At 31.3% G+C, this 25719-nt stretch overlaps 2 protein-coding genes across 3 annotated transcripts; one reads left to right on the top strand and one right to left on the bottom strand.

Moving 5' to 3' along the window:
• Nucleotides 1-1693: 1693 nt before the first annotated feature.
• LOC148282322 (AN1-type zinc finger protein 2A-like) lies at nt 1694-7152 on the bottom strand. Its single transcript, XM_088225269.1, has 6 exons — nt 6887-7152; nt 6765-6807; nt 5809-5995; nt 4362-4516; nt 3476-3596; nt 1694-2817 (listed from the first exon to the last, which is right to left on the bottom strand). Exons 1-6 carry the CDS (start codon nt 6939-6941, stop codon nt 2668-2670), a joined length of 711 nt encoding a protein of 236 aa, XP_088081395.1. The 5' UTR covers nt 6942-7152; the 3' UTR covers nt 1694-2667.
• Nucleotides 7153-8730: 1578 nt separating this feature from the next.
• LOC148282321 (E3 ubiquitin ligase Rnf121) lies at nt 8731-18880 on the top strand. 2 transcript variants are annotated; one of them, XM_088225267.1, is made up of 8 exons: nt 8731-8891; nt 9110-9144; nt 11753-11894; nt 12663-12817; nt 13680-13908; nt 14884-14986; nt 16803-16935; nt 18512-18880. In XM_088225267.1, exons 1-8 carry the CDS (start codon nt 8859-8861, stop codon nt 18630-18632), a joined length of 951 nt encoding a protein of 316 aa, XP_088081393.1. In that variant the 5' UTR covers nt 8731-8858; the 3' UTR covers nt 18633-18880. The 2 variants fall into 2 exon arrangements, with proteins under 2 accessions (XP_088081393.1, XP_088081394.1); XM_088225268.1 differs by having other exon boundaries at nt 8735-8891; nt 14884-14977; nt 18512-18804.
• Nucleotides 18881-25719: the final 6839 nt, after the last annotated feature.

The raw sequence follows: 25719 nt of genomic DNA, 5'->3' as shown, positions 1-25719 counted from the left end.
CTCATTTTCAGACACAAAAAAGTTCACCGCCACACGAGAAAAAACATTTCAAATCTGTTAGTCTTGCTATGACGACTATCCTGCAAACGACGGCACCGCTGTTTGACACTCTGCTCACGATAACGCTCTCTAGGAAACCTGGATCTGGATTATACAGACAATGTTCTTATGACATCATCCACTAGATGATGGTACCGCTCTTTTAAGAAGTCCTAGCTTTAGAGGACAGGGTTGTAAAAACTCAATCATTGATTTTAGTTGAAAGCAAATATTTATTTTTTATACCAAATCAACAATGTACAGGTACAAAAATACACATTTTCAGCTAACCAGAAAACTAAATCCAATCTGGTAAGTTTAAATATTTTATGATATAATTATTTTTATGCATAACATTATCATATAAGGACATTTAAACACCCAGAGATTAACATCGTTAGCTGGATGTGGAACTGTTTTATGTCACATTTTTAACAAAAATCCGGTTTTGATTTATTTATGCTATTTTGGTTTAGCATACGTTTTATAAGTGTACTCAAAATATTTTATCGTAATTATTATTAATGCAGAAGTATTTTAAGAGAAAAATGTATATTATTTTCTAGTATTTAATTTTAAAATCACTCTCCTGAAATTTTTTATCAAATCCAATTAAAATAGCTTTACATCCAGCCAATGACATGTTGATTAATGGCAAAAATATAATAGTCAAAATATTTAAAAGATCAATAAGAAATAACTCTTCGTTTACTGAAATATGTTTAAGATTCCATCTAAAAACAAAACCATTTTTTTATATCAACAATTATTTTGAGGGTACTTATTTAAATTGTTACATTTATAAAACAATGGATAAAGAATATAAAGGAATGTTTATAAATTTTATGATCTATCAACACTGAGAACAATCAGCCAATCACGAGACAATACGCAGAGGCCGTTTTAAATGAAAGACATTCATATTTCAAGAGTACCTTGTGAGGTTATTGATTTTGTCATTGAAAGTATTTTAATTTTTTTTAAATATAAAATATAGAAAAAAAACTGGATATACAATAACAATATAATTTTCGCAACAAAATGGGACATACGTTAAAAAGATACTAGAGACACAGTTCCTTTTTATTGGTTGAAGAAATATAAATGTTGATGCGTACCAACTACGTACAGATCCCAAATAAAAATATATGTAGATATTTTACTTGTATATTGTATTTAAGTTTTTGTTCATTTCAATATTGCAAACAAGTCTCATATTTACGAAACTTAAATATCTTAAATTTACAAATAAATAGCATTAGTTATTTATTTGGTTACATCTGAAATCGACTAAATATAAATTAATAACTATAATATGTTAGTTTAATGTGAATTTATTATATATAATTGATCGAAAAAAGTGATACAATGATTAATATGTATATATGCATTTAGAAGGCAGTCTCGAAGGAAAGTATATTTAAATTAATTTTAATTATGAGACCAGCCATTTTAAAGGTCAAAATTAAAAATAAAACAGGTAAGGTTCACTGATCAGAAGTAAAGTTATAACAATTCAGAAAAATAATACAAAAATATTGTCATGAAAATATGTCTAAATACATATTAAGATAAAAATTAACAAATAAATCGGTCTTGATAAAACAATACCTCACATACCACCCATTTGTCAAAAATGTAATTGAAGTAATAATTTATTTTTTTTTTTCAACTAGAGTATTTCATAGTTCCTGGCACCTAAGGCCTAAGACTGATCATTTGATTTTCATGTAACAGAAATGATCAAGATACAGTTTTACAGTTTATTTTTTTTTTTTGCACCGCAACAGGCCAGGAGGCCCAATTACAGTGGTGAATTTCATCACAGAACACCTAGGCTTGAGAAAAATCACATTTAATTTTTGTGTTCTCACCGGGAATTGAACCCGGAATTGAAGACCTCGTTTTAAAAATCTCAAATGTAACAAACTTGGGAGTGTGTTAAACTGATAACTGCACTTTTACCAAGGTTATTATACCTTATAATGAAAAAAATTATAGATAATTCTTTAAAGTACAGTATGCAATTAAAAACTAAACTAATTTGGCGGCCTCCGTGGTGTAGTGGCTAATACACTCGACTCACACACGGAAGGTGCTGGGTTTGATTCCCGGTGAAAACGCAAAAATTAAATGTGATTTTTCTCAAACCTGGGTGTACTGTGTTGTAATTCATTAAGGCCTGTGGTGCAAATATATATATGAAAATTGTATCTAGTCAAACCTCTTGAGTCTGCTCGAAAAACGATCATTAAAATAATTTTTAGACGGCAAAATGTTGTACTATTTCTTCTAGAAGTTTTCAGCCTTCCCAAAAATGCACCTTAAATTCATTTAAAATTTTTATTTTAAATAAATTTGTTTTGGTCTGATTTAAAATCATGCTTTAGGCTTTTATACATAAAAAGTTAATTATACGTAAGTTTCGATGTGTTAATTATATGACACTAGATATTTACACAGATATACTTAGTATTAATTTGTGTGTTGTTATATACATACATGTATTAAAAGACTCTTCTTGATTTTGATCTTAGAATCAAATGCAAGAATAATTATAGGAAAGACGACCCACATTACAAATGATAACTATTTAATAAAGCAATATATAGTGGTGAAGTTATGGGGCTAAGAGATGTTACACTTGGAATTAGATTGTTCTCCGCCCACTCTTTGTCTATTTGGTTGGTTCCGTAGTAAGTCAGGATTATTGTGGGACCCGGGTAAAGAGTCTTGCATTGACAGCGACAACGCTCTGGCTAAAGCTTCATCTTCAGACTAGAACAAAAAATCAAATAAGAGAGAGTAAATGAATTAATCATGAATCACATAAATCTCTAGGCAATATTTACCGTTAGCAAATGATGTCAATAAAATAACTAAATTAACAAAACAAACCATCACGCCGTTTCACCGTCGGGGTAGGCAGAGAGGATAGAACGCCACATCACTCTGTCTTTGCATACTAACCTAGCTTGCTCTACAATAAATAGTGAGCGTACACGGAAAACTGACCAAGTCAGAATTCTTGTTTGTTGGCAAATCAATATTAAAGTTTTTACATAGACACTAACTCGTAGTTTTACTATTTAGTACGCTTTTGATTTAAAGTGTATTTTGCTTTACATAGTACAAAGCATTAGCAATGTATTGTGTTAGTATGGAAGTGTTTTGATTTTGTCAATATTTCCTGTAGCATATGTTCATAGACTGACTTGATCAATAAACAATTAATAAGTTTGAAAAAAAAATTGAGACATGAGAGGACATGTTTTTTTTTAGTAGTAGATACCATCTGGCACTAAAATTTGGTCGAAAAATCTCAAAATTGCCAAATCTAACTCGGCCACTTTTTGCTGTTTAGTAAAGCGTCATTATTTCAGTCTAAAAATGAACTAAAAAAGTATACCTGATATTAAAACATTAATGAACTAACCATTTGTCCTTGTACTTCGTTGAAAAGATTTGAAGTGGGCATTCCGTCTCCAACTGGTATTCTTCCATTGTGCATTTTAGAACTGTCTTCTTTTGTTTTCGATCTTGCCATTGCTGCTTCTCTGTAAAGCAGAAAGTTAACACTTATGTGAATATGATGTCAGATGAGTATACATAGGATATAAGACTTGACGTATCTCTCTTATTTTAAAAAAAATAATGAAGTCTTATTTTGCTATAAATTATGGAAAATCGGAAAATAGCCTTCCCAGGCAGGGCCAAAAGGCAAAGCCGGAAGGTAGAAGCATGACTGCACTGATTACAAGTCAACCTCAATAGCCCTGAAAAGGACTTTCCACCCAGTTCAAGTGGCATAGAGAGGCGAAGATTGTAAGCAGGCAGAGCGGAGAGACGGAAATAAAACGCTAAGAATGTGACAAGTAATTGTCAGACTAGAGCTCAATTGTTTGCATGAAAAATCACACATTATTAAGTGCCGCGTACCAGGCTTAGGCGATGCGCTCCGTAATACCATGCCGAGTAAACTGGAGTGTTTTTATACACATATTTGTTACAAAACAATTCGATAAATCAGCTTTCCTATATAATTCTTCTATATCTCCCCCGGTATCGCTAAGGGCAGACTCGGAAGCGAACATTTGTCTTTATTGAAGGTCCAGTACTTAGCTTGCAGATACCAGAGTTCCTAGCTACGGAACGATATATATATTTCAAAATATTTAGTCTTTTGCTTAATGTAACACGGTGTTACAACATTATTTGCCGAGGGGTTTTTAGCACAGCCTTTTAAGAGTTAAAAAATCAACACAAACTTAATTAAAATGAAGCGATACTCATTGAGAGGTTGAAATAAATGGTAAACTTACGCGGCCCTTCTCCGTTTGGCTCCGAGTTTCCCTTCACACTGGTGGTCCTGCCCGTGACGATGCTTGAAGCAGTAGTTGAGAGAACACTCTGCACAGATCAGGGGAACCATCTCCTTCCCTTTGCAGCCCTTGTGGGAACAACGGTTCTTGAATACCTGGGAACAAAACACAGGAATATTATTTCATAGAACCAAATATCCGGACAGTTATTAGGAAATAAAAAATAAAGGCAATCCCTATAACTTGAGTTTGGATAAATAGAGATCTACTGTATTTCAATTAAATGCTAATTTGAGTCCATTTTTAAAAAAAATACTAAACAAGAAATTAAATTAGCTAGTAAATCAATGCTTGATTTAAATATTAAAAAGACTAGTATCGCTATTAATCAATTGATAAACGCATATTGCTAGTCCTATTTTTGTATCTATTGTATTTTATCTCTTATTTTGAAACTAAAATGATATAAATAAAACTTTTGATTTTATTGGTTGGTTGAAAGCCAGGACGAGTGTTTTTCTCAATGGGTAAATAGGTATTTCTTTATATTAAACTCTATCTCTACAATACCCATCTTTTCTTTGGCATTATCAAGTTATTACGATTGGCGACGAGGGTAAAAATTTATTGCAACCAGGAAAATTTATTACAATTGGCAAGAAATAAGAAATATCTATTTAGGTAAAAATCCTGAAAATCGAAACTGAGTGCATAATATTTTGATTCTTATTAAAGTCCACTATCAAATATGGCTTATACAGTAGCTCTGTTTAAATCACAGCTAAAGAAACATTTCCTTTCTCTTCCGTAACCTCTCCACTTTTCATTTCTCTATTCTCTTTTCTCATTGAAGACTAATTATTGAATATCAATTTTATATTTGAAGCACTAAGTTTGTGGTTATCCATTATAATAAAATAAATAAAAACAATTTTGTTTTTAACCACTTATTTTTTCTACTGACGGGTTTCAAAGCTATACAAGCTTCAGTTAGTTACTAAGTTAGTTGAGTATACCTTGATAAAGAAGCTTGTATAGCTTTGAAACCAGTCAGTTGTTGAAAAGTTGTTTTTATTTATTTGACTCATTATTGAGTTGGCGTATATTTTGTAGAACTCCGTATTAGAATTGAAATAATGTAAAGCTCTATTTATGAGTGCCAGACATTATCCGAAAATGCAGAAATCCAGATAATTGGATTAACCATTAAATTAAGCCAATGTTTTGAAAGAAAATGCAAAATTTACTTAAGATAACTTTTTTAGTGCTTTGGAAATAATTCCGTTTTATAGGTTCCGGTTTTATTTCACACCCAACTGTCACTTAAAACACTTACCATTCTGCTCATATGTTTAAATATTGATATTTCTTAAATTCCTGCATTATGATAAATAAGCACTGAACTAATTATCCGTTGGTATTGCACAAAGGAAACGCCACGCTCTACCTTATTCCTTCTCTGCTTGGCAGCGTCGGTTTGGCAGTCGTCGTCTATGTGCGCCGAGACCGCAACGTCGGGGGGCTCCCCCCTTCGTCCGGGCACTGGAACCCCACACAGGGGGCACGCGGGGACCTGCACATCGCGTGCTACCCCCGTCTCGCAGCCGTGGCGGGCGTACTGAAAGTGATCGCCACTGAAAATAAACATCAAATACTTAATTAGGAGTTAATTTAATTGATGACTTACTTACTTATTTTTAATTTATTGAAACAGAAGGAAAACATTTTTGAGAAGGGAATATGAGAATCTAGGCGTTTACAGGGCTTACGACCTGTTATTGGCTGGTTTAATAATTTATTTGAAATATTATTTTACAACAATAATATGAGGTTATTGCAGACTTTACATAAGCATAAAAAGATACCGGTTTTAGGGAGTCAGCTTTATATTTGCTCATAAATAATGGCATGGAATGCTCTTCCAGCAGAGGTGCGAAAATGTGAGGGTGAGGTGATGTTTTGAAAGAAACTTAAATCGCGTAGTTGAGTAAAAAAGACTAACTGTCTATGCTAGTTTACTGTGAATCCATCTGTGTGTCGCACCTTTTTATGCTTCTTCGCGTTTACTAACTACAAGTTAGGTTTCGGAACTTAGGTTGAATGGAACACAAGACGGATGCTTAGTGCTGCATCTAGTGTATACATATATAACAATGACTTGAGGTATGTATTTATTATGTGTAAAATTAGTAAATTAAAATCAATAAGCCAACAGGTTTCAGAAATAAAACTGTTCCCTTGTCAATGCGTAAAAATAAAAAACAACTTAATATTTTTTTAAATACTATTAACAAAAGAATAGTATTGAAAATAATTTCAAGGTTGCTTTTAAATCAATAAAATATGAAGGTTAGACTGAAAATATTGCTTGAATCATTCAAATATTTTTTATAAATTACTCACCAGTACACATTTTTACACGCATCACATTTCATGGGGAGAAAATCTAAAACAACAATAATTTAATGAGCAACAATAATTATAATTGCGAAATAGGTATTCCTGAATTGAAATTGTCTATTTACCAAGTTTATTACAAGTGGTTTCCGAGCAATGTTTGCCTAAATCCGGGAACTCCATAGTAAATAAATTTTCAGAAAAACTTGAGCTCTAAACAACACTTTAGCAAATAATTATGAGTCTCTCGATGTCTCGCTTTTATACAATTTATTTAAATAAATTAAGTTCTAGAGAAATCTAATGACACAACACACAATGACAGATGGAATCGAAAAATGGCATAGAAAAATGGAATATGGAATGACAGTAGTTCATAGTGAAGACAGACTGTAATATAAATCGAATAATTTTATAATTTTAATAGCGGAATACTTCCAATTGTAGAATCGAACAATTCGGTTGTTTTATTCGCATGAATTCCAATTCTTTTTTGATCCTTTTTCTCGTAAATATTTTGGTAATTCATTCACGCAGGATTTGAAAGCTTGCTTCACTTACTCGACCTCTTTTTTGATTCGCACATTGCAAAAATAAATTATAAGCTTTATTACGCATTTAATAGTACATATTGTTTGTTAATAAAAGATTTGGGGTATTAAGAAAAATATTAATTATTTTTAATGCACCTATCAGCATCAGTGCCCCTCAGTATATATAAAAAATTTGTCTGTCACCATCAATCTGGATTTCCCCAATTTTTAAAATTGAAAGGGTATATTTTTTACTAGCTCATGAGTAGACTAAGAGGACCAAGTCCAATCGGACAAATCAGAGCCTCTACTACCCTTCTACCAGCCATTATATTTATTGGTTGGTTGGAAGAAATTGCCATTTGGCAATAAGCCCGCCAATGTACAAATAACATTATGTACAAAAAGTTAAATAAATAAATTATATAACAGATCAAACAGAGTATCCATCACAAGGCATTTCACAGTTTTAAAGATACACAAATAGTAAACCCATTAGACTCAAAAGAAAATCATAGTTCATTTAGATAGGACTCGCTTACATTTTATTTTTTTTTAATTCATAAAACATTTTCCAAAACCAATTATCCTGTATTGTGAAAATATATTATTTGCTCGCTAGGCCACGTGATTTTATCTCCATTTGAAGAAAATCATTCTTGATTTAAAGTACTGTTTTTTTATTAATAGTCATCAAATTTATGGTACCCAAGTAAAAATAAAAATAGTTAATATTTCATATTTTTTTACTGTGGTATAATATTTGCTGATTTGCAAATAAAGGCTTTTGGTAGTATGTATCAAAACGCACCACTTACGTACAATTTACACATAAAGAACGACAGTCACATATGATAATATTAAGACTTAATTAACCGAAGTCGACATAATTGAAGGGTATGTAGGTAAATATAATAAGACGTATTAAGTAAACGTAATTGTGAAATGTTAGCATATAGAACCATAAAGGGTTTTATTCTCTCTCCTTACCCTTTCGGAGAAATGGCGTGATGGTACAAATAGTACCTATAATACAAAATATGAATTATGGTTTATTAAAAATCTGGTGATTGTCGGAAATAAAGCCAGACGATTAACTTATAATAGTTTACTGTAGTTATAAAATAAATTATAGTAAATTAATCATATCAATTTGTTCGCATGCTGGCTTAGTTAATGGTCAGCACGTTTGCCTACCGTGCATTAGGTCCCAGGTTCAGTTCCTGGCATGGTTGACGGCACTGGCACCTGTAGCGTAAGACCGTTCATCATGCCTTCATGTAACAAAAATGATAAATATAAAAGTTTTTCCAGTTTATTACTAACCATATATTTTTTAATTAATTTTTAGCTAAGCAATTTTAAATACCAAAAAGTACTTGCGTATGCATTTTTATCTGTCAAAATTTGTATGATTTTCAGTTTACATTTTTTTCTATGGTTCATGTTGTCAATTTGGCACTTGAATATGTGGAAGTGGAACTTGTATCTTGACTGAATTTTGCTTGTAATTAATTTTAATACATATTAGGTGTAAATTTTCTGTAGTTTATTTAAATAATTGACGATGGACCTCCACAAGCCCGTTGACCCAAATAAGGTTTGTTACTTGCAGACTTATTTCAAATATTTTTCCATGATTAACTTGTTTTCATGATGATTTTTTCAATGTATTTTTAGTCTAATAAATAATATTAATCGATATATTTTTTACGAATCTGTTAATGAACCAAATATCAATCAATCATCAAATTAAAATATTAAGTAAAATACTGAATAGAGTACAATTGGTCAATTATATTATATTTTATTTTGCAGACCTTCGATGAACTAACGTCGGAAGAAAAATTAAGGTAAGAATGTTTTTATTTTCATGTTTTTAGTTTTTATCAAAGAAAATAAGATTTTTAATGTCAAAATACCCTCTTTTTTGCATTGTTAAAAAATGGTAATAATTTGAAGAATAACCGTTGCCTGATTGTTGATAATTTCGGTTATAAAAATTTAGTAGATCATTAAAAAAAATCAATCACAAATTTTACCAATAACTTGATTCCATAATGTAAATCGTCTGCAAATTTACAAATCATTATCATCACAGGGCTCTGATTGATACTCCGAAGCAGCATGTCTTGATCATTTAATACGTGAAGGTAAGATGCTCAGTCTTACGCTTCAGGTGTCAGTCCAGGGACTGTAAAATAAAACAGTGCAATTCCAACTCTTAACACATTTGCGGATAATTTTTTTTCATAGGACGCGTATCATAACTTTCTTATTTTTTGCAACAGAGAGGGAAAACATTTTTGAGAAGGGAATATGGTGGTCTAGGCATTTACAGGGTTTATGACCTGTCATTGGCTGGTTTAAGTGGCCACTTTACACACTGTGTAACATTCACCATTTTGCCCATGTTTTAACATCCACAGTTCCTCAACTCTTCCATCTGTCGACTTATGTGAAGTAAAGGAGCTGAAACCTTTATTATGTGAGTGAGATTCATATGGCTGATCCAAATTACCTACTAGGCAATGCCTGAAAACAATTTTCCAATTTTTATGCTTCTTCTTTTGCCCGGTAGTTTTTTTATTTTTTAAAAGGAAATATTTGCTCTTATTATTTATCCAAATATTTCGATATTTGGGCCATTTTCAACGAGTTGTAAATAACTCACTATTAGAAAATGGGAATCAAGCTGGGGTAGAGTGGGGTTCGAACCTCGGACCTTTGATCCATGAGTCCGCAACACTAGCCACGGGACCACAACCCAATTCTATGTTAATTCAACAATGTTTTGAGTATGTCCAAATGTTTGCAGACAGGCTGGATTTCCTCCCCAGGGAGTTATTCCGATCTAAATTTGTCGCAACAGAGAATTTTACACAGTGTGTAAAGTGGCCACTTAAACCAGCTAATGACAGGTCATAAGCCCTGTAAATGTATATACCTCCATAATCCCACCTCAAAAATGTTTTCCCTCTCTGTTGCAACAAATTTAGATCGGAATAACTCTCTAGGAGGAAATCCAGCCTGTCTGCAAACATTTGGGCATACTCAAAACATTGTTTCTTTTTTTTTTTTTAATATCTCACTTCCGATTGGACAGTAGTTGATGATCTGAAGTAAATTTTGTATGACGAACATACTGAGAGACTTTTGTCACTGGTTTTTTTTACAGAGATAATATCTCCTCCTACCATATCATTACTTCAGTTTCACGTAGGTTATAGGGGCTAGTAGGCGTAGGCCTGTCTTTTCACTACCAGCGTCTTTTGGACTGCCAGCCATAGCCGCCATTTCCTAAATTAGAGACACGATTTTAATGGCTTTAACCGGCATTTCTCAAATGAGACACAATGCGGTTATAGCCGACGTTACCGAGAATGTATTGAACTAATATTTTGTCCTTACCAGGAATTGAACCCGGAATCTCAAACATGGTAGACGAATGTGCCAATCACTGCACTGCAAGGTGGATAAATCTTCATGATTTTCTTTTTCAGGGTTTTTACCTGAGGGTAGCCATGGATTCAAAATGCTCATCCTGCCTTCTGGTTCCATTTAACAAACATAACTGTATTCTTTAAAATATTTCATTAATTTTCAAAACCACTTATGTATTCACATATTGCACAATTTACGAAAATGCACACTGTGTTTTTTTTTTCTGCAAATAATGATATCGCAGGGTAATTACTACAACTAGGTAACCTTAAAATCAGGATTTTTGAGTTCACTAAAAACACATTTTCGTATCTTCCTTCACGAATGCTACAAATAGACAAGTCGTGCATTCAAATCATAATATTATTTAATATTTTTTGAAGTTACCAGTTGTAGTAATTATAAATGAGTTGATTAATTATTTTTCTAGCCTATTGTTTCTTTTTGTCCACCTCATGGTCTAGTGCAGGGGTGGGCATCGATGAGGTCAACGAGAGTCACATTCTGGATTTTCATATACATATATGGAGCCACATACACAGTACCCTCTCAGTAATATGTCGCTCGATTATCCGATAACTACTATAATCCGCCGTTTTTTTGCTAGTTGAAAGCACAAAATCAGGCTCTTCAATTCGCCGGTATTCGTTTGTCGAATTCAGTTGTCCGCCACTACCTATAGACTCGAGCGCCAAACAAACCATGGCTCTCAGATTGGATTAAATAATTGTTTTTAATTTTATAAATAATTTGGATTAATTAAACTGTAAGATGCAAGTACAAATTTCTCAATTAAAACTATTTTTGTTAAATATCTGTTTTTAATTTCATGATATTTTGTATGGACATATGTCCGCTGTTTTCACTAATTTGATACTTGCCTGGTTCTTAGGGTGGTGGATTACTGAGAGAGTACTGTAGTTGATTGTGATTTGTTTTGGCATTTCATTATATTTATTATCACAATTCTTTTGTAAATATACTATGTGCCATTTACTATAAAATGGTTTATTCTAGGTTAGAGCATCAGAAAATACACGAGCAACATAAAGGCCACGATGCAATGCATTTTGAGATGGTTCTTATCTTGCTGGGGACGATGTTTGCTGCACAAATATTACTCGTGGAGTGGAAACGAAGACATTATCGGTCCTATTCTGTTAGTGTAACAATTATTTACTTCTTAATTTATAAATATTTCAAAGTTAATATTAGATTTACTATAGATTTAATAACAAATCGATGATAGGAATTTGTGAATCTGGGAAGTAAGTTTACTAAGGTGGGAAATATTGAGAAAGCTATTGAAAGAAGGGTGAGTGTCGGGAACAGGGTGGACTGTGTGCTAAAATCAAATTAATGTTTGTCGCAGGAGGTGAAATTAGCCATTCACAATGCAGTCCTGGTGTTGACCCTTAAGTATGGAATTGGAAAAACAAGGATGAAAGTAAGCTGAATGCTGTCAAAATGCCAATGTGTAGTAAAACTATGTATGATAGGTGCATGTCGAAATCCTTCCATAATGTAAGGCTGAGATAAGCATTATCAATAAAATTATGAAAAGAGTTCTGCGTTGGTTTGGACGTGTAGAGTGCAGACGGCGAAAGAACGGCTAAAAGATTTTTGGTGTGAATGTTGATGGATGCAAGAAACGAGGAAGACCAAGAAAGACATGGCAGGACAAAATTCAACAAATACTTGAAGTTGGATGTTTGTTGACTTTTCAATAAAAAAAAAATGTATAAAAATTAAAGTGAAACATGTATTTGGTATTTACAAAAAAAAAAACAAGTATAAGTATGAATTTCAAGGAGGGAAATTAAATACATGCATAGTATAACCCCGGAAATGTCCAATACCATTTATTTCTACTATTGTTTTATATATTGCACACTTTGATTGTTTTTTTTTTCTTTTTTACTTCTAGCTAGTCACTATGGTAGCCATGTGGATAATCCCTGTAGGGTTGAGCCTGAGGAATCAGTGGTGGAGATTCATATTTATATGGGTCATATTTAGTTTAATTACTTATCTTATTGGGAGGAAAGCTTTACAGAAACCAATAGATGGTACCACACCTAGGTAAGTTCACTCTTCTTGTATTCAAATGTTATTAACATAGATATTTCAAATTGAACTGTTGGATTTATGCTTGTCGATGCAGGGAACTCTTATCACAGTTGAAGATGACAGAAGAAAACAACATAAAGATTTCGTTGTGTATTCATTACACCTTGAATAATATACAGAATTGCTTAGGGGCGCGAGAGTTACTGATTCAACTAAGTTAGTAAACTAAGCGTTTAACTGAGCAACTGCTGGTACAAAAGGGTCTTCTTCTTCTTCAGCCTTGTTTTCTCCACTGCTGGATAAAGGACTCTTCCAAATGTCTCCATTCCTTAAGGGTGCTACTGCTTATATAGTAATTGTCGACAGGGTGATGTTAAATTGACAGCTGCAAGCTGTTTTGTATATGCTCGTTTTTAAACCTGAAAATTATTCGTACATACCTTGAGAGTTATGAGAAAAATCAGTTTTAAATATTACATACATATATTTTAAACTTTATTTCCGATTTCTGAAAATACCCTATTTTAGGATATTTGCCCCAATAATATTTATTATAATAATTTTGCATTTTCTCTTATTGTCAAATTCTGTATAAAAGTCTTTATGGTATAATTTTAAAACGGCTGAGTTTTTAACTTTGTTTTGAAAAAATAATAACGTATCCCTAACTCTATGAGGCCAAGAGCCCTGTATTGAGTTGGGATGAAACATAATGAAAAGCGGAAGCATGCATTTTATTAAAGAATACCAAAAATAAACATTATTACATAAACATACATTTTAATAAATTATAATGAACTTCCTACAAAAAATTTACCAACAAACTTAAATGTATTATGTTTCAAATAATAATTTTCAAATTGTAACTTTTTAGGTTAGTTTACAAGTGGTTCTACTTTTTATACAAATTAAGTTGTGTCCTTGGAGTGATTGGATACATTATAATGATGGCAACATTCTTTGGGCTTAATCTTGTATTTGACACAAAGCCCCACGTGTGGATGGACTGTGGTCTTCTGTTCCTATTCTATGGACTGTACTATGGAGTTCTGGGACGGGATATAGCCGAAATATGCTCAGACAAAATGGCGTCACAAGTGGGGGTAAGCACCTATCATTAATTTTTTTCATTCACTTTTATCTATCGAGTTTTTTTGCAATAGGGGAAGGGTGTACAAAATGACAAAGATTTTTTTGTAAAATGAAAAAAAAAAATTCTAATATATTTACTAAATTTTTACTAAAAAATTAAATCTATTTACTAAAAAATTGGTAATATATTTACTAAAATATTTACGAGAAAATTGGAGAATTAGATATAACAATGAACTGAACAACATCTATCAAGCTTCTTGTACACATCAGACAAAATGGGTTGAGATAGGCCGGATATGCGCAGAGAATGGCATTATCACGAGTACCAAAAAGAGTCTTAGATGGACACCCAGGAGGCAGAAGAAAGGTTGGTAGACCGAGGCTGCGATGGGAAGATGATTTAAAAAAGGATGCACCCCAACTACTAGAAGTATCTAACTAGAATGTTACAGTGGATGAAGGAGTCGAAAGTAAAAGTTGATGCAGGCCGAGGGTCGATGTGGGCTGTAGTGCCGTTGAAAAATAAGAAGAAATATTTATGAAATAATAGTGTAATTCCCTCTCCAACAACAAAAGCTTGCTTTTTTTGGAGAGACACATCATAAACAAAATATACTTAAATATTGTCATTGCGTTGGCAATATCTGTAGTGACATTTTTTTTTTAAATAGGGAAAGGAGATAATTAAATCAATGTACCTATTGATGATGGTTTTTTTTACATATTTTTTATTGATAGAAATATTTAAGTATATTTTGTCTAAACAAAATTGTGTAATCTTAATGAGAAATTAAAAATATTAAAAAAAAATAAACATCACTAATATTAAACTGCAAAAATTGGTGTTTACATATTAACAAAAACAAGAAATATAATGTTTTTCAAGCTTCTTTTCTTTTTCCCTTTCTTGAACAATTCATACATTGCCAATGATATGTTAAAAAATAATTGCAATAAAATAATCTGATTTCCATGTGTTTTAGTACTACAGAGCCCAGGGTATGCCGACTAGACAGCTGGACCAGAATGTATGCGCAGTGTGTGGGAATCGTCTCATGGTCGCCGCAGGAGAAGAAGGTATATTAGGTCAGTACTTACTAATTTTTTTTTTATCAACAACATTTTATCGAGTCTAAATAAAATATTCTGATTTTACAGTTTTGTGATTTGAATATTTACCAGACAATGTGAGAAGACATTTGAAAAATATTTATCTGGTTTATTTACGCCCAGCGGGCATTTCACATCAGGTGGTTATGGTTGGTACATTGCATATGAAATGTAATAGTGTAGTGAAATCGCAGAAAATGTTATCAATTGTTTATATATCATCATAATTAGTCAGTCCCAAAACCATATATATAAACGTAATCCATAGCCTCATGTGTAAAAATTATATATATATACATATATTTCCTATTGTTCAAAACTTTCTAAACTTAACCGTAATAGGTAGGTATATAAATGGGTTTTAACCTGGAACATAACTATAAGACTATGGTTAAGTGTATTCTGTTGCGATTTATTTAATTTATTTTGTGATCTGTTGATGTTAAAACTATTGAGTTATAGATAAATACTATACTATACTGTAAATATAAAGTTCATAATAAATAACCCTACATATCATGGCAGACAAAAGGAAAAAAATATGTGTATTTCATTTCTTCAAAAAAAGAGGAAAATTGTAAAATTGTATTTTTTTTAAATATATATTTTGAAAAAAATAAGTTACCTAAAATGCGTCATCGCAATGCAGCTGTGTACTTCGCAACCTCTTTTATGCAAAATCTTAAAAAATAGAGCACGTATGGAAACATCTTAAATTTCCGATCCAAACATATATTAAAATAGAGATCGATTTGGGAAACACAATCTAGTTGAGTCAGGATTAAAATTTTGGCTCAGCAATGTTTGTAAATATTTTTTTCAATCCTCTGCTTAATGTCATCAACCAGTTATTGTTATCAAAAGTTATAGGCCCAATAGTGATCACAATAAGTGGACTCCACTGTATTAAAGGACATGCATAAGTAAATTCAAGCAACAAAATATACAAACAAATGAAAAAGTGTCATTTAATTATTTTTTTTTTTTTTGCACCACAACAGGCCAGGAGGCCCAATTACAGTGGTGAATTACATTACAGAACAACCAGGCTTGAGAAAAATCACATTTTTGATTTTTGTGTTCTCACCGGGAATCGAACCCGGAACCTTCCGTGCGTGAGTCAAGCGTCTTGACCACTACACCACGGAGGCCGCCAAACTATGCGACATCATGCGACATAGACGTAGCCACGGTAGGGCAGGGTGGAGCGCTTGTCCCCGCTGGCTCCTTTAGTCAAACCAAAAATGATAGGTCAATAATATCAATAAGTTATAAGTATTGTGCCGGTGAAGCTGAACTTTGGTACAACCAATGGAGAAGAAAAAATGTGCCAAATGCCGAACTGAAGAAGACAACTAGCTCCACTAGTTTAAGAAGCCCAATTGTTCTACCCAGCTGTAAAACGGGCGCTACTTATCTCACTCACACAGCCCTGCACCATGTGCTCTATCGAAAGATCCTTCAGCATCGTACACAAGGTTAAAACTTGGTTACGGTCAACAATGACAAAAAATCAGATTGTCGGTCTTTGTATGAGGAGTGTGCATAAAAAGAGGGTTCTGGAAGCAAAAATAAATTTAAGAAATAAATTTTGTCAAGATTTAGTCAGAACTCTCGTAGACTAGTGCTGAAATAGATTTATGTAGGTTTGAATAACATTGCAATTGTTTTCAAGTGTTCAAATAAAACATTTTTGTTTACAAAAAACGTTAGCCCCCTTTAGAAAAAATCCTGGCTATGCAGTCGTATTATTGTTGTGCTATATTACTGTAATGTTTTTTTTTTCTTCCAGAGAACACCTACAAGCTGTCCTGTGGCCATGTGTTCCATGAGTTCTGCATAAGAGGATGGTGCATAGTAGGGAAAAAACAGACGTGTCCTTATTGTAAGGAAAAAGTTGATCTCAAGAGAATGTTCAACAACCCGTATCCTTTTAAATCAATTTGTAGTCTATAGAAATATTTCTTATTATCAACTACATTTGTTTGTTTTTTTTTAGTTCAATGCCACATAGATTACATTACATTTTTTTGCACCACAACAGGCCAGGAGGCCTAATTACAGTGGTGAATTACATCATAGATGACATATCGACAGTCCCTACTTATACTATCAAATCTGCATTTTATTTATTTATTTGCGGACGTATTAAGTCCATTTAACATTGGTAAATACATTACTCAATAATATGTACAGGTACAATTGAAATAAAATACAACTAAAAAAAATATAGCTAGGACAAAAATTAAATAATAATTACTACCCCAAAACAAGATCTGTCTATCTTAGTGAATGTTTAAATATAGAAAGACTTCCACCAAAAAAGTCCAGATCTTGTCTCGAGTTTACAATGCGACACAATCGTGACATTGGTGCATGCAAGCCATAGTTTGTGCTGTGCTGATCAAGGAACAGCACATTATTATTTCGCAACCGACGGATCAGAATATTGAATGCCACTTGTTCCAGTAACAATGGTACTTCAATTAAGGCCATTTAGTAAATTAAACATAAATATGTAGTCAATTTTATTTCTACATTTTGTTAGTTTTATAAGAGAGCAAAAACAAAGATTGATAACTATTTAATTTTTAATATTTTTTTAATTCAATAGACACAAACATGTGTCTTAAAATACAAAAGACACATGTTTGGCAATTCTCCAATATGTGATAGCGTCATAAAAAATTAGGAACTTCAGCCCTACGGGAAATTTGATACAGTAAATGTTTTCTCGCGCGCAGTAAAAATTGGAGCATTAAATTGTACAGCAAAGTTTCCTGGTACAAAAAAAACAATAAAAATATTTTGATAAAAACTAACTACTTTAAACGACGTCACTGGTTCATATGAATCAACCAATGATGAGAGAGTTATAAAATATTTCTGGTTTGCTTGCCGTGAATGGACTAATGGGCAGAACTGAAAGCGGAAGAAAATAAGCGGAAGAGAACCTCTGATGTCACACGTGGAGTTATTTCAGAAATACAAAACTGGACTGGTACCTGAAGCGTAAGACTGATCATCTTACCTTCATGTAACAAAAAAATATATGATCAAGATGATGATTTTGTAGATATTTCTTGATATAACTCCATAGTTAGTGATTTCTTCCGATCCATAGTTAATGATTTCTTCCGATCCATAGTTAATGACTTCAGTCCTGATGATGCCTTCTTAGGCGAAAGCGCTCGTTGGTTGAAATTAAATAAAAGTTAAACTGAACCAAGAAGTTTTATTTATAATTTTATCTAAATCATTAACATTTAAAATTCTCTATCTGGGTTAGGGCTTCCAATCCCGCAGCTGGTTTGCGATCTCGGTATTTGCAGGATAAAAAATGTTCTTTCAGTTAAAAATCCCAAAAAAAGAAATCAAGGACCATAATCTATTTTGTAATTGCCTTGCTCATTATTTTACTAAAAATGTACTAACTGTATTCCTTTCTGATATGTCTAAATGATGAAATAAAATAAAATGTTGTCCTTATGAATATGTCAGATGGGAGAGACCTCATGTTCTCTACGGCCAGTTGTTGGACTGGATACGCCTGCTAGTGGCGTGGCAGCCACTTATATTATGCATCGTGCAAGGAATCAACTGGGTTCTCGGACTAGAATAAGAATCCATTTGCCCCATATAAGTCTGTTTGCTGTATATATATTATTATTATTTCTGTCTGTTTACTGGCAATTTTTGTGTTACATTTCAAAATCTACTTTTAAGAATGTTTAAGCTGTTAATAAAGTATTTTCACAAATCGAAAATAACATATGATGATTGTTCAGAATGTTCACCAGTATTTTTTTTCTTAACAAGGTTAAAACCCTTATGGATTGGTATAAAATATAAATAATTTAATAACGTAAACAGCATTAGCAAACTTTTTTTTTCTCCTGACAACATGAGATAGAAGGTTCCATAGAGTTGGAACATTGTCAATTTTATATTCTTTTGACTGTATCTTTGTATTTTTTCGCACCCCAACAGGTAAAGAGACCCAAGAGCACAGAACACCCAGGTTTGAAAAAAACACATTCAATGTTTGTGTTCTCACCAGGAATCGAACCCGGAACCATCCGTGGGTGAATCATGTGTCTTAGCCATTACACAATATATAATTTACACAGATATAATCGAGTTTATTTTTCTATCACCTTGGTTTTCGTAGCAGCATGTTAAATAAATAATTTTTTAAAAATTTGGATCTTTGACCAAATAATTATTTCTTGTAGTGAAATGTAACATAAAATTGTCTAAAAGACCAATTTATATGACAAGTTATTTTTCACGGTTGCATAAATAATTATTGTACTTAATTATGATTAAAGCTGGGAATAAGTTGTGCAATTAATGCCTTCACTTAAGAAAAAAAATCTTCAATGGTGAACATGATTTTTTAATAAAATTTATGGCTATTAAACATAGTTACATCAGAACCATTCGATCATGGAGAAAAAAAGATTTATAGTACTGCCAATTCTAGCATTTTTTTTTGTTTGTTTAAGTTTACCTATTTTTACCATATTTCTGCGACGGAACACTACATAGATATTATTTTATCATCTTTGAAATCCTATCGTCTCTGCTTGTAATGTACTGTAAATAGATTTATTTATTTAGTATTTCTCTTTATAGCTATGTTTAACTGTCAAACAATTTTGTTTATATGATCCCTGAAAATGATATCTTAATACATTTCTGAAACTATGAAAGATTCTTAATAATTATATTTTCCTAATACATCTACTATTAATCAGTAAAAATAGATTTCCAAAAACTATTTCAGATTGTTAGTGAAAATTTTTGGTGGAAGTTCATTTTTATTTATCATCGAAATAACAGATGAGAGATACTTGGCATATTTTTCCTTCTCAGACAAATTGAACAAAATCCTCTGAATCAAAATCACATTTAATTTTAAGAATAAGGTACGAATAGTTTCATTATTTGTCTTTAACCTAAAGGTATATTTTTTGACATTTCTTGTGTGTCTTACAAGTTCAAGTGATCTTCCAGAAGTCCGAGTCCTGACGGTTTAAGAAGCATCTAATTTGTTCTGTTTTTCTCAGAAAATATAGATGTTTCGTTTTTTTAAAATTAGTTTTATTTTCCGTGTTTATGATTTTATAGTTTATGGAAATATTCAAGTGTATTGATTCTCAGGGGTCTATCCATAGTGAAGAAATGTTGTGTTTAGTTTTATGCTCTGTAAAATAGTATTTATTATAAATAAAACTTTTATTAACTTGTCTATGAATTGGTCTCAATCTAATTATTTAAAACATCTTCGACTGGTTGTCTATGAATGTATAAATAGTATCTATAGATGATATGACAAACTATTCTGATATTTCCGGAGTGCAAATTATTATAAATTTTAGTGACTGTATCCTGCTTGTATAATTTTAGTATTTATTATTTGGATAAGGAAATAATTTTACACCGTTGCCAAATGTTCATAATCTTGCATCAGTCAATTGAATTAATTGCGTCGTTTTTATGAAATTCTAGATTTAAGCTTAACCTTTCCGAGCCTAAAGGTGAAAAAAATTCACAAGTTCCTGGGGGGGGGGGGGGGGGGAAGGAATAACCCAGCTAAAATGCTATAAATACAACTTAAACAAAAAAATCTCAATATGATTGTTATGGTAGTGTTTATAAAACTGTTTCATAATATTTCAAGTTTTCTACAAAATTCATACATTATTTCATAAAAGTAATTTTTGGTTTTTTTATTTTTTATAATCTTACTTTCAAAGCTGTTTCTATCTAATTATAGATTTTTTTGCTATCACCCAAAAAGCTCTAAAGTTAGCCACCAAAATGATTATTTGCCTGTTGTGTGATTTGGGTAATTTATAATGCAAAATCCATGGGAGTCTTTTTCTTAAAGAAAAATATGACCGATTTAAATCTCATTTTGCAATAAAACAAAAATTCGGAGTTTACGGTTTGTTTACTTTAGATAAATTTTGAAAATATACATCGAGGCTATGCTGACAGAATGCATTAAGTCAATAGTATTTATATATTTCAAATATAGGTGCAAGATGTTGATTTCAAATTTTATGCTATGCCTAGAATAAAGATTACTCTTTCAAAGATTTGAAAAAAAATATTTTTAAAATTGTGGAAAAAATAATGCGTTGAAAGAATAAAAAAGCTTTAAATGCTTTTAATGCTGTCTCGGAACTTGTTTTAATGACTTAATGCATTATGTCAGTAATGCCTCGACATATATTATGATTTCAAACTGAAATTTTGTTAATGCATCTATTCAATATTTTAAGTAGTATTTAATTGTATAATTTATATAATTATTTAAAGAAGCAAAAATATCCAGTTACTAATGGTAACACTCATAATCATAAAAAAATAATAATTTCAAATGTTTCTTCATTTTCTAAATATCATTTTTAAGTTCTTAATGACGATTTGAGGCACCTACATTGTTTGGAATCCATAGAAGTTTTTTGATAGTCGAGGATTTTTATCAAAATAAAAGGTTAAATAAATAATAGACATTTTTTGTCAGGTAAGCGCTAATTATTGCTGTAAATATTTTTCTGTATGTCTAAAATATTCATGTTTATAATTATTATTAAAAGGTGTTAGAATGCAATTACACATTCCTTGAAAACAGATTGGTTAAAACAACCGTTACTAGGATTTGTTGATAGATTTTCATGATGTTTACGCATAAAATTTAAATACATACCAATCTAAAGCTTATTGTAAAATAATGACATATTTGGGTAAATCAAAAACAAACACTGTAAAAAATAAAAAAGTTGTACCACAATAGAGGTGGCAGGGATTGTAAATAGAAAAACATGTGTATTAAATAATAATAAAAATAATTGCTCATTAGAATAAACAAATTCAAAAGATATAAAAATGAAAGAAATTCTCCTATAACACAGTGGTTAAAATACCAATTTATTAATAGCTGTTTTGGTACAAGGTACCTAACAGTATTGCAACAATATAAAAAGAATTATATAAATGTCCAAAATAATAGAAAAGTGAGGATATGTAATAAAATAGTGTGGCTATATCTGAAAAATACCACAATTTCTGGAAAGTTTAAAAAAAATAGATATAGGTAGGTACTTATTCATTAAAAAAATTAACAGCCCTATTATGGCTCTCTAGTGGCATCTTTGATTTGATGACGAAATAATGTTTTGTTAGGTCATTGAATCAATTTTTTCATTTCTGTATTATTAATCCAGAGAAAACACTCAACTTTCAGAATTCTTTTATCATATCTATTCTCAAAACTAGGAGTATAATTTCAGACGACTAAAAATATGACAACTAATGCAGAACCTTAGAGCAATAATGTACAGGCTACAAGCAGCAACCCGGGCATTATTACTCTTAAGTGCAGAACCTATGTATTTACTAGATTATTGGGGAGTTTGCCATACTACACAAAACTTTCTTAAAGGGTACCATCGACCAAAAGGCATTTGATGGTTAGTTAGGTACTTATTTTTTTCCTCAAGTATTTTAAGGTATAAGTAATTTAGCGGGTAATGTTGTTCATATTTTTTATACGACATAACCTTAGGATTATTGTAAAAATATTGTGCTGTAAATGATGTATAAATGTGTGTGTACTCCTAGAAAACATTTAAATAATCTATTATTTAAATGGTGCTTAAAATACATTCGTTGAGAAATGCCAATAAGGAATCTAAACAGATATTTATTTAATTTCCTTTTTTAATCAATTTAATCTATTCCTAAAACTTGGGCACTTTTCTCTATTTTTGTAGTTGCTCTAATACATTATTCATAATTTTTAGCCAATTTGATTTGATGATTTCAGATTTATATTGAGTTCAAAAAGTAGTACATAACATTATAAAGAAATTAAAAAAACCTTATTTTTTTCCAATAGATTAATGTTATAAACCGCTATTAAACATTAGGTTTATTAAACAATGTGCTAATACTTCTTGAATGTTTATGATATTTTATCAGTTACATGATTGTTAACTAAACATTTCATACAAATATCGATATTTTGAGAAAAAAAATTGATAATTAAAATAAGAATCACTTTTTTAACCACTTATTTTTTCTACTGACCGGTTTCAGTTTCAGTGCTGCAGAACAGCATTTATTTTATAATTTAAAATACGTATAACAATTTGTTACCCACTAAGTCTGAAGACTTTTCGGTATACACATTTTTTTATGACTGGTTTATTTTACATTATTTTATTTATATTATACAAATTTATTTATTAATGGGCACTGTAAAGTATTCAGAAGATATTTCTTCAGTTCTTTTCAAATCTATACAAGCTTTTTTATCAAGGTATAATATAATTCAATAATATTTTTTCTGAATTCGCAAACCATCTGATAGAAAATAATCATAATTTTAATAAAGACATTGGATTAAAAGTTCTTCATGTTGAAAATAAAATTTCAAAATTAGACAACTTTGAAATTAAAAAAGCGATTTGTATTAGGAAAAAAATAAACAATATTTTCTTTAGCCCACTCCTGTCTAGTTTTAAAGATTGTACCCATCTCACACTACGCTTCCTACCTTACAAGACAAAAATGCTTGATTTATTAGCTCCATATGCGGCATTGATAAAATAAAATAGGATTAGAATTCATTAGTTAAGTATACCTTGATAAAGAAGCTTGTATAGCTTTGTAACCGGTCAGTAGAAATAAGTGGTTAAAAACAAAGTTGTTTTTATTTATTTAAATTATTATTTATTTAATTACAGACTAAAAAAATATTTCACCCTATTATCATGATCTTTTCCCTCTCTGCTAGTGGTATTTTCACTTCAATCGCAGCGTATCTAGATCATTTTTATTACATGAAAAGTAAGGTGGTCTTATACTTTTATGAATTAAATAACCTTGTGTGGAAAAAAACTAATTAAATCCCAAGTTAAACGTGTAATTATAAAAGAGGGTCCATAAAGAAATTTCGCATTTTTGCACAAGTTCCCATTCTATTCGTTTTGCTGATGCATTGTAAATGTAACCGCACAGTTCGGGGGTTTAGGATCACAAAGGGATATATACAAAACTGTGTATTGTGAGTTAAGCTTAGTTTTAGTGATGCCATAATAATTACGAGATGAAAATAATCTAATGAATTTTCTAATCGAATGATTAGTAATTGAATAAATGAAATAATCAAATGAATTAGTTGAATGCATCATTCATTGACAGTATTCCATAGATAATTGTGGCCTGTGGTCACTCAAAACGATGGAGGGGGGGGGGGGGGTTTCGGGTTTCATTAAATTACTAATTCATTCAAATGCATTCGGACTTTCATTCAAATTAATTTAGTAATCGAATCCATATATTTTTTTTCATTTGAATGAATCATCTCTAACCATAGTCATATTTCGGAATTTAGGATCACAAGAAGCTAACTACAATATGGTTTGGTGATAAACGCAAATATAGATTTTGATCCCATGAAACTCAGAAAATATGATTATGGCATTACTGAAACTGATCTTAACTCAAAATTCGAATTTTAGTAGCTACCTCTTTGTGATCCTAAACCCCCGAGTGGACCATGGGGATTTGAGTCTCTTCGATAGTTCCTCAATGGTTAATCGAGGATCTGACCAGGCCCGTGATTATGAATGCTATCTTCATCGGTACATATCGAGACTGTATAAACTAACATCGATATTTATGCACAAAAATATATTTGCACGAAAATTCAAAGTATCTTCGTCTGTAACATGTAATTGAACATGTTTAGAAAAAAAAATGTAAACATATTTTATTTTTCGTACAGAAAACTTAATTTTACTTTGTAGATAAAATTGAAGATAAATTTTAACTTCCCATTAAAATACAGACCCTGGGATTAAATTTGAAAGCCAGTCCAGATTTAGGTATGTCTTCTAGATTTCTATTGCCCGATTTGAACTTTTGAAGCCAAAGTTGACATCCAGATGCCGTTAGCACTTCACCATAAACGTTTTCAAGCCCTGATCGAAAAAAAAAGAAACATACAGTGCCCGATGTGTTCTTTGTCAATTTCTGGTTTGGTCATTTTACTCTTACTAATAATGTATATTTTATTACTCGCGAATAATATCAAACAATAGTTCAAAGCATAAAAAAAAAAACAGAGGTGTTCACTTCACCGTGTCTGGACACAAACCAGAGATAATGTAGAACTATTACTAGTTACACAAACTGCACTCAAATGGCAGGTCATAACATACACATTTTTTTTATGGTCCCTCTATGAGTATCTGTTTTGAAAAAGTCTCACTGTGTTATTTTTGTTTGTATAATTTTGTTATTATTTTTATAAATGTGAAATTTTTGCAAAGTGCGTGAATTTACATATTAAAAATAAGATGTTGAAATTTTGTTTTTATTTTATTGAATATTGAAAAATTCGTTAATGGATGACATGAAATTAGAAGAAGAAAATGACAATTTATTTATGATCAATTTATTGACAAAAACACATACAGTAGAACTCCGTTTATCCGAACTCCAGTCATCCGGATTGCCAAAAAAAAAAAAAAGAGATGTTATAATAACAAATAAAAAGGGGGAAATGAGTTTCTTCTTCAAAGTCATTATCTTTGCTGGACATTTTAAAGTAAGTTTTTTATGTGATTCCAATTCGTTGTATTTTTTCAAAAGTAATAAAAAAATTATATTAAGAGTAAAAATTTGCA

Source organism: Micrasema longulum, unplaced genomic scaffold (genome assembly GCF_059751315.1).
Source record: "Micrasema longulum isolate JH-2025_06_02 unplaced genomic scaffold, ASM5975131v1 h1tg000340l, whole genome shotgun sequence".
Taxonomy (NCBI): Eukaryota; Metazoa; Arthropoda; class Insecta; order Trichoptera; family Brachycentridae; genus Micrasema; species Micrasema longulum.
Note: the sequence above shows the minus strand (reverse complement) of the source record. Positions and strands in the feature narration are given on the sequence as shown.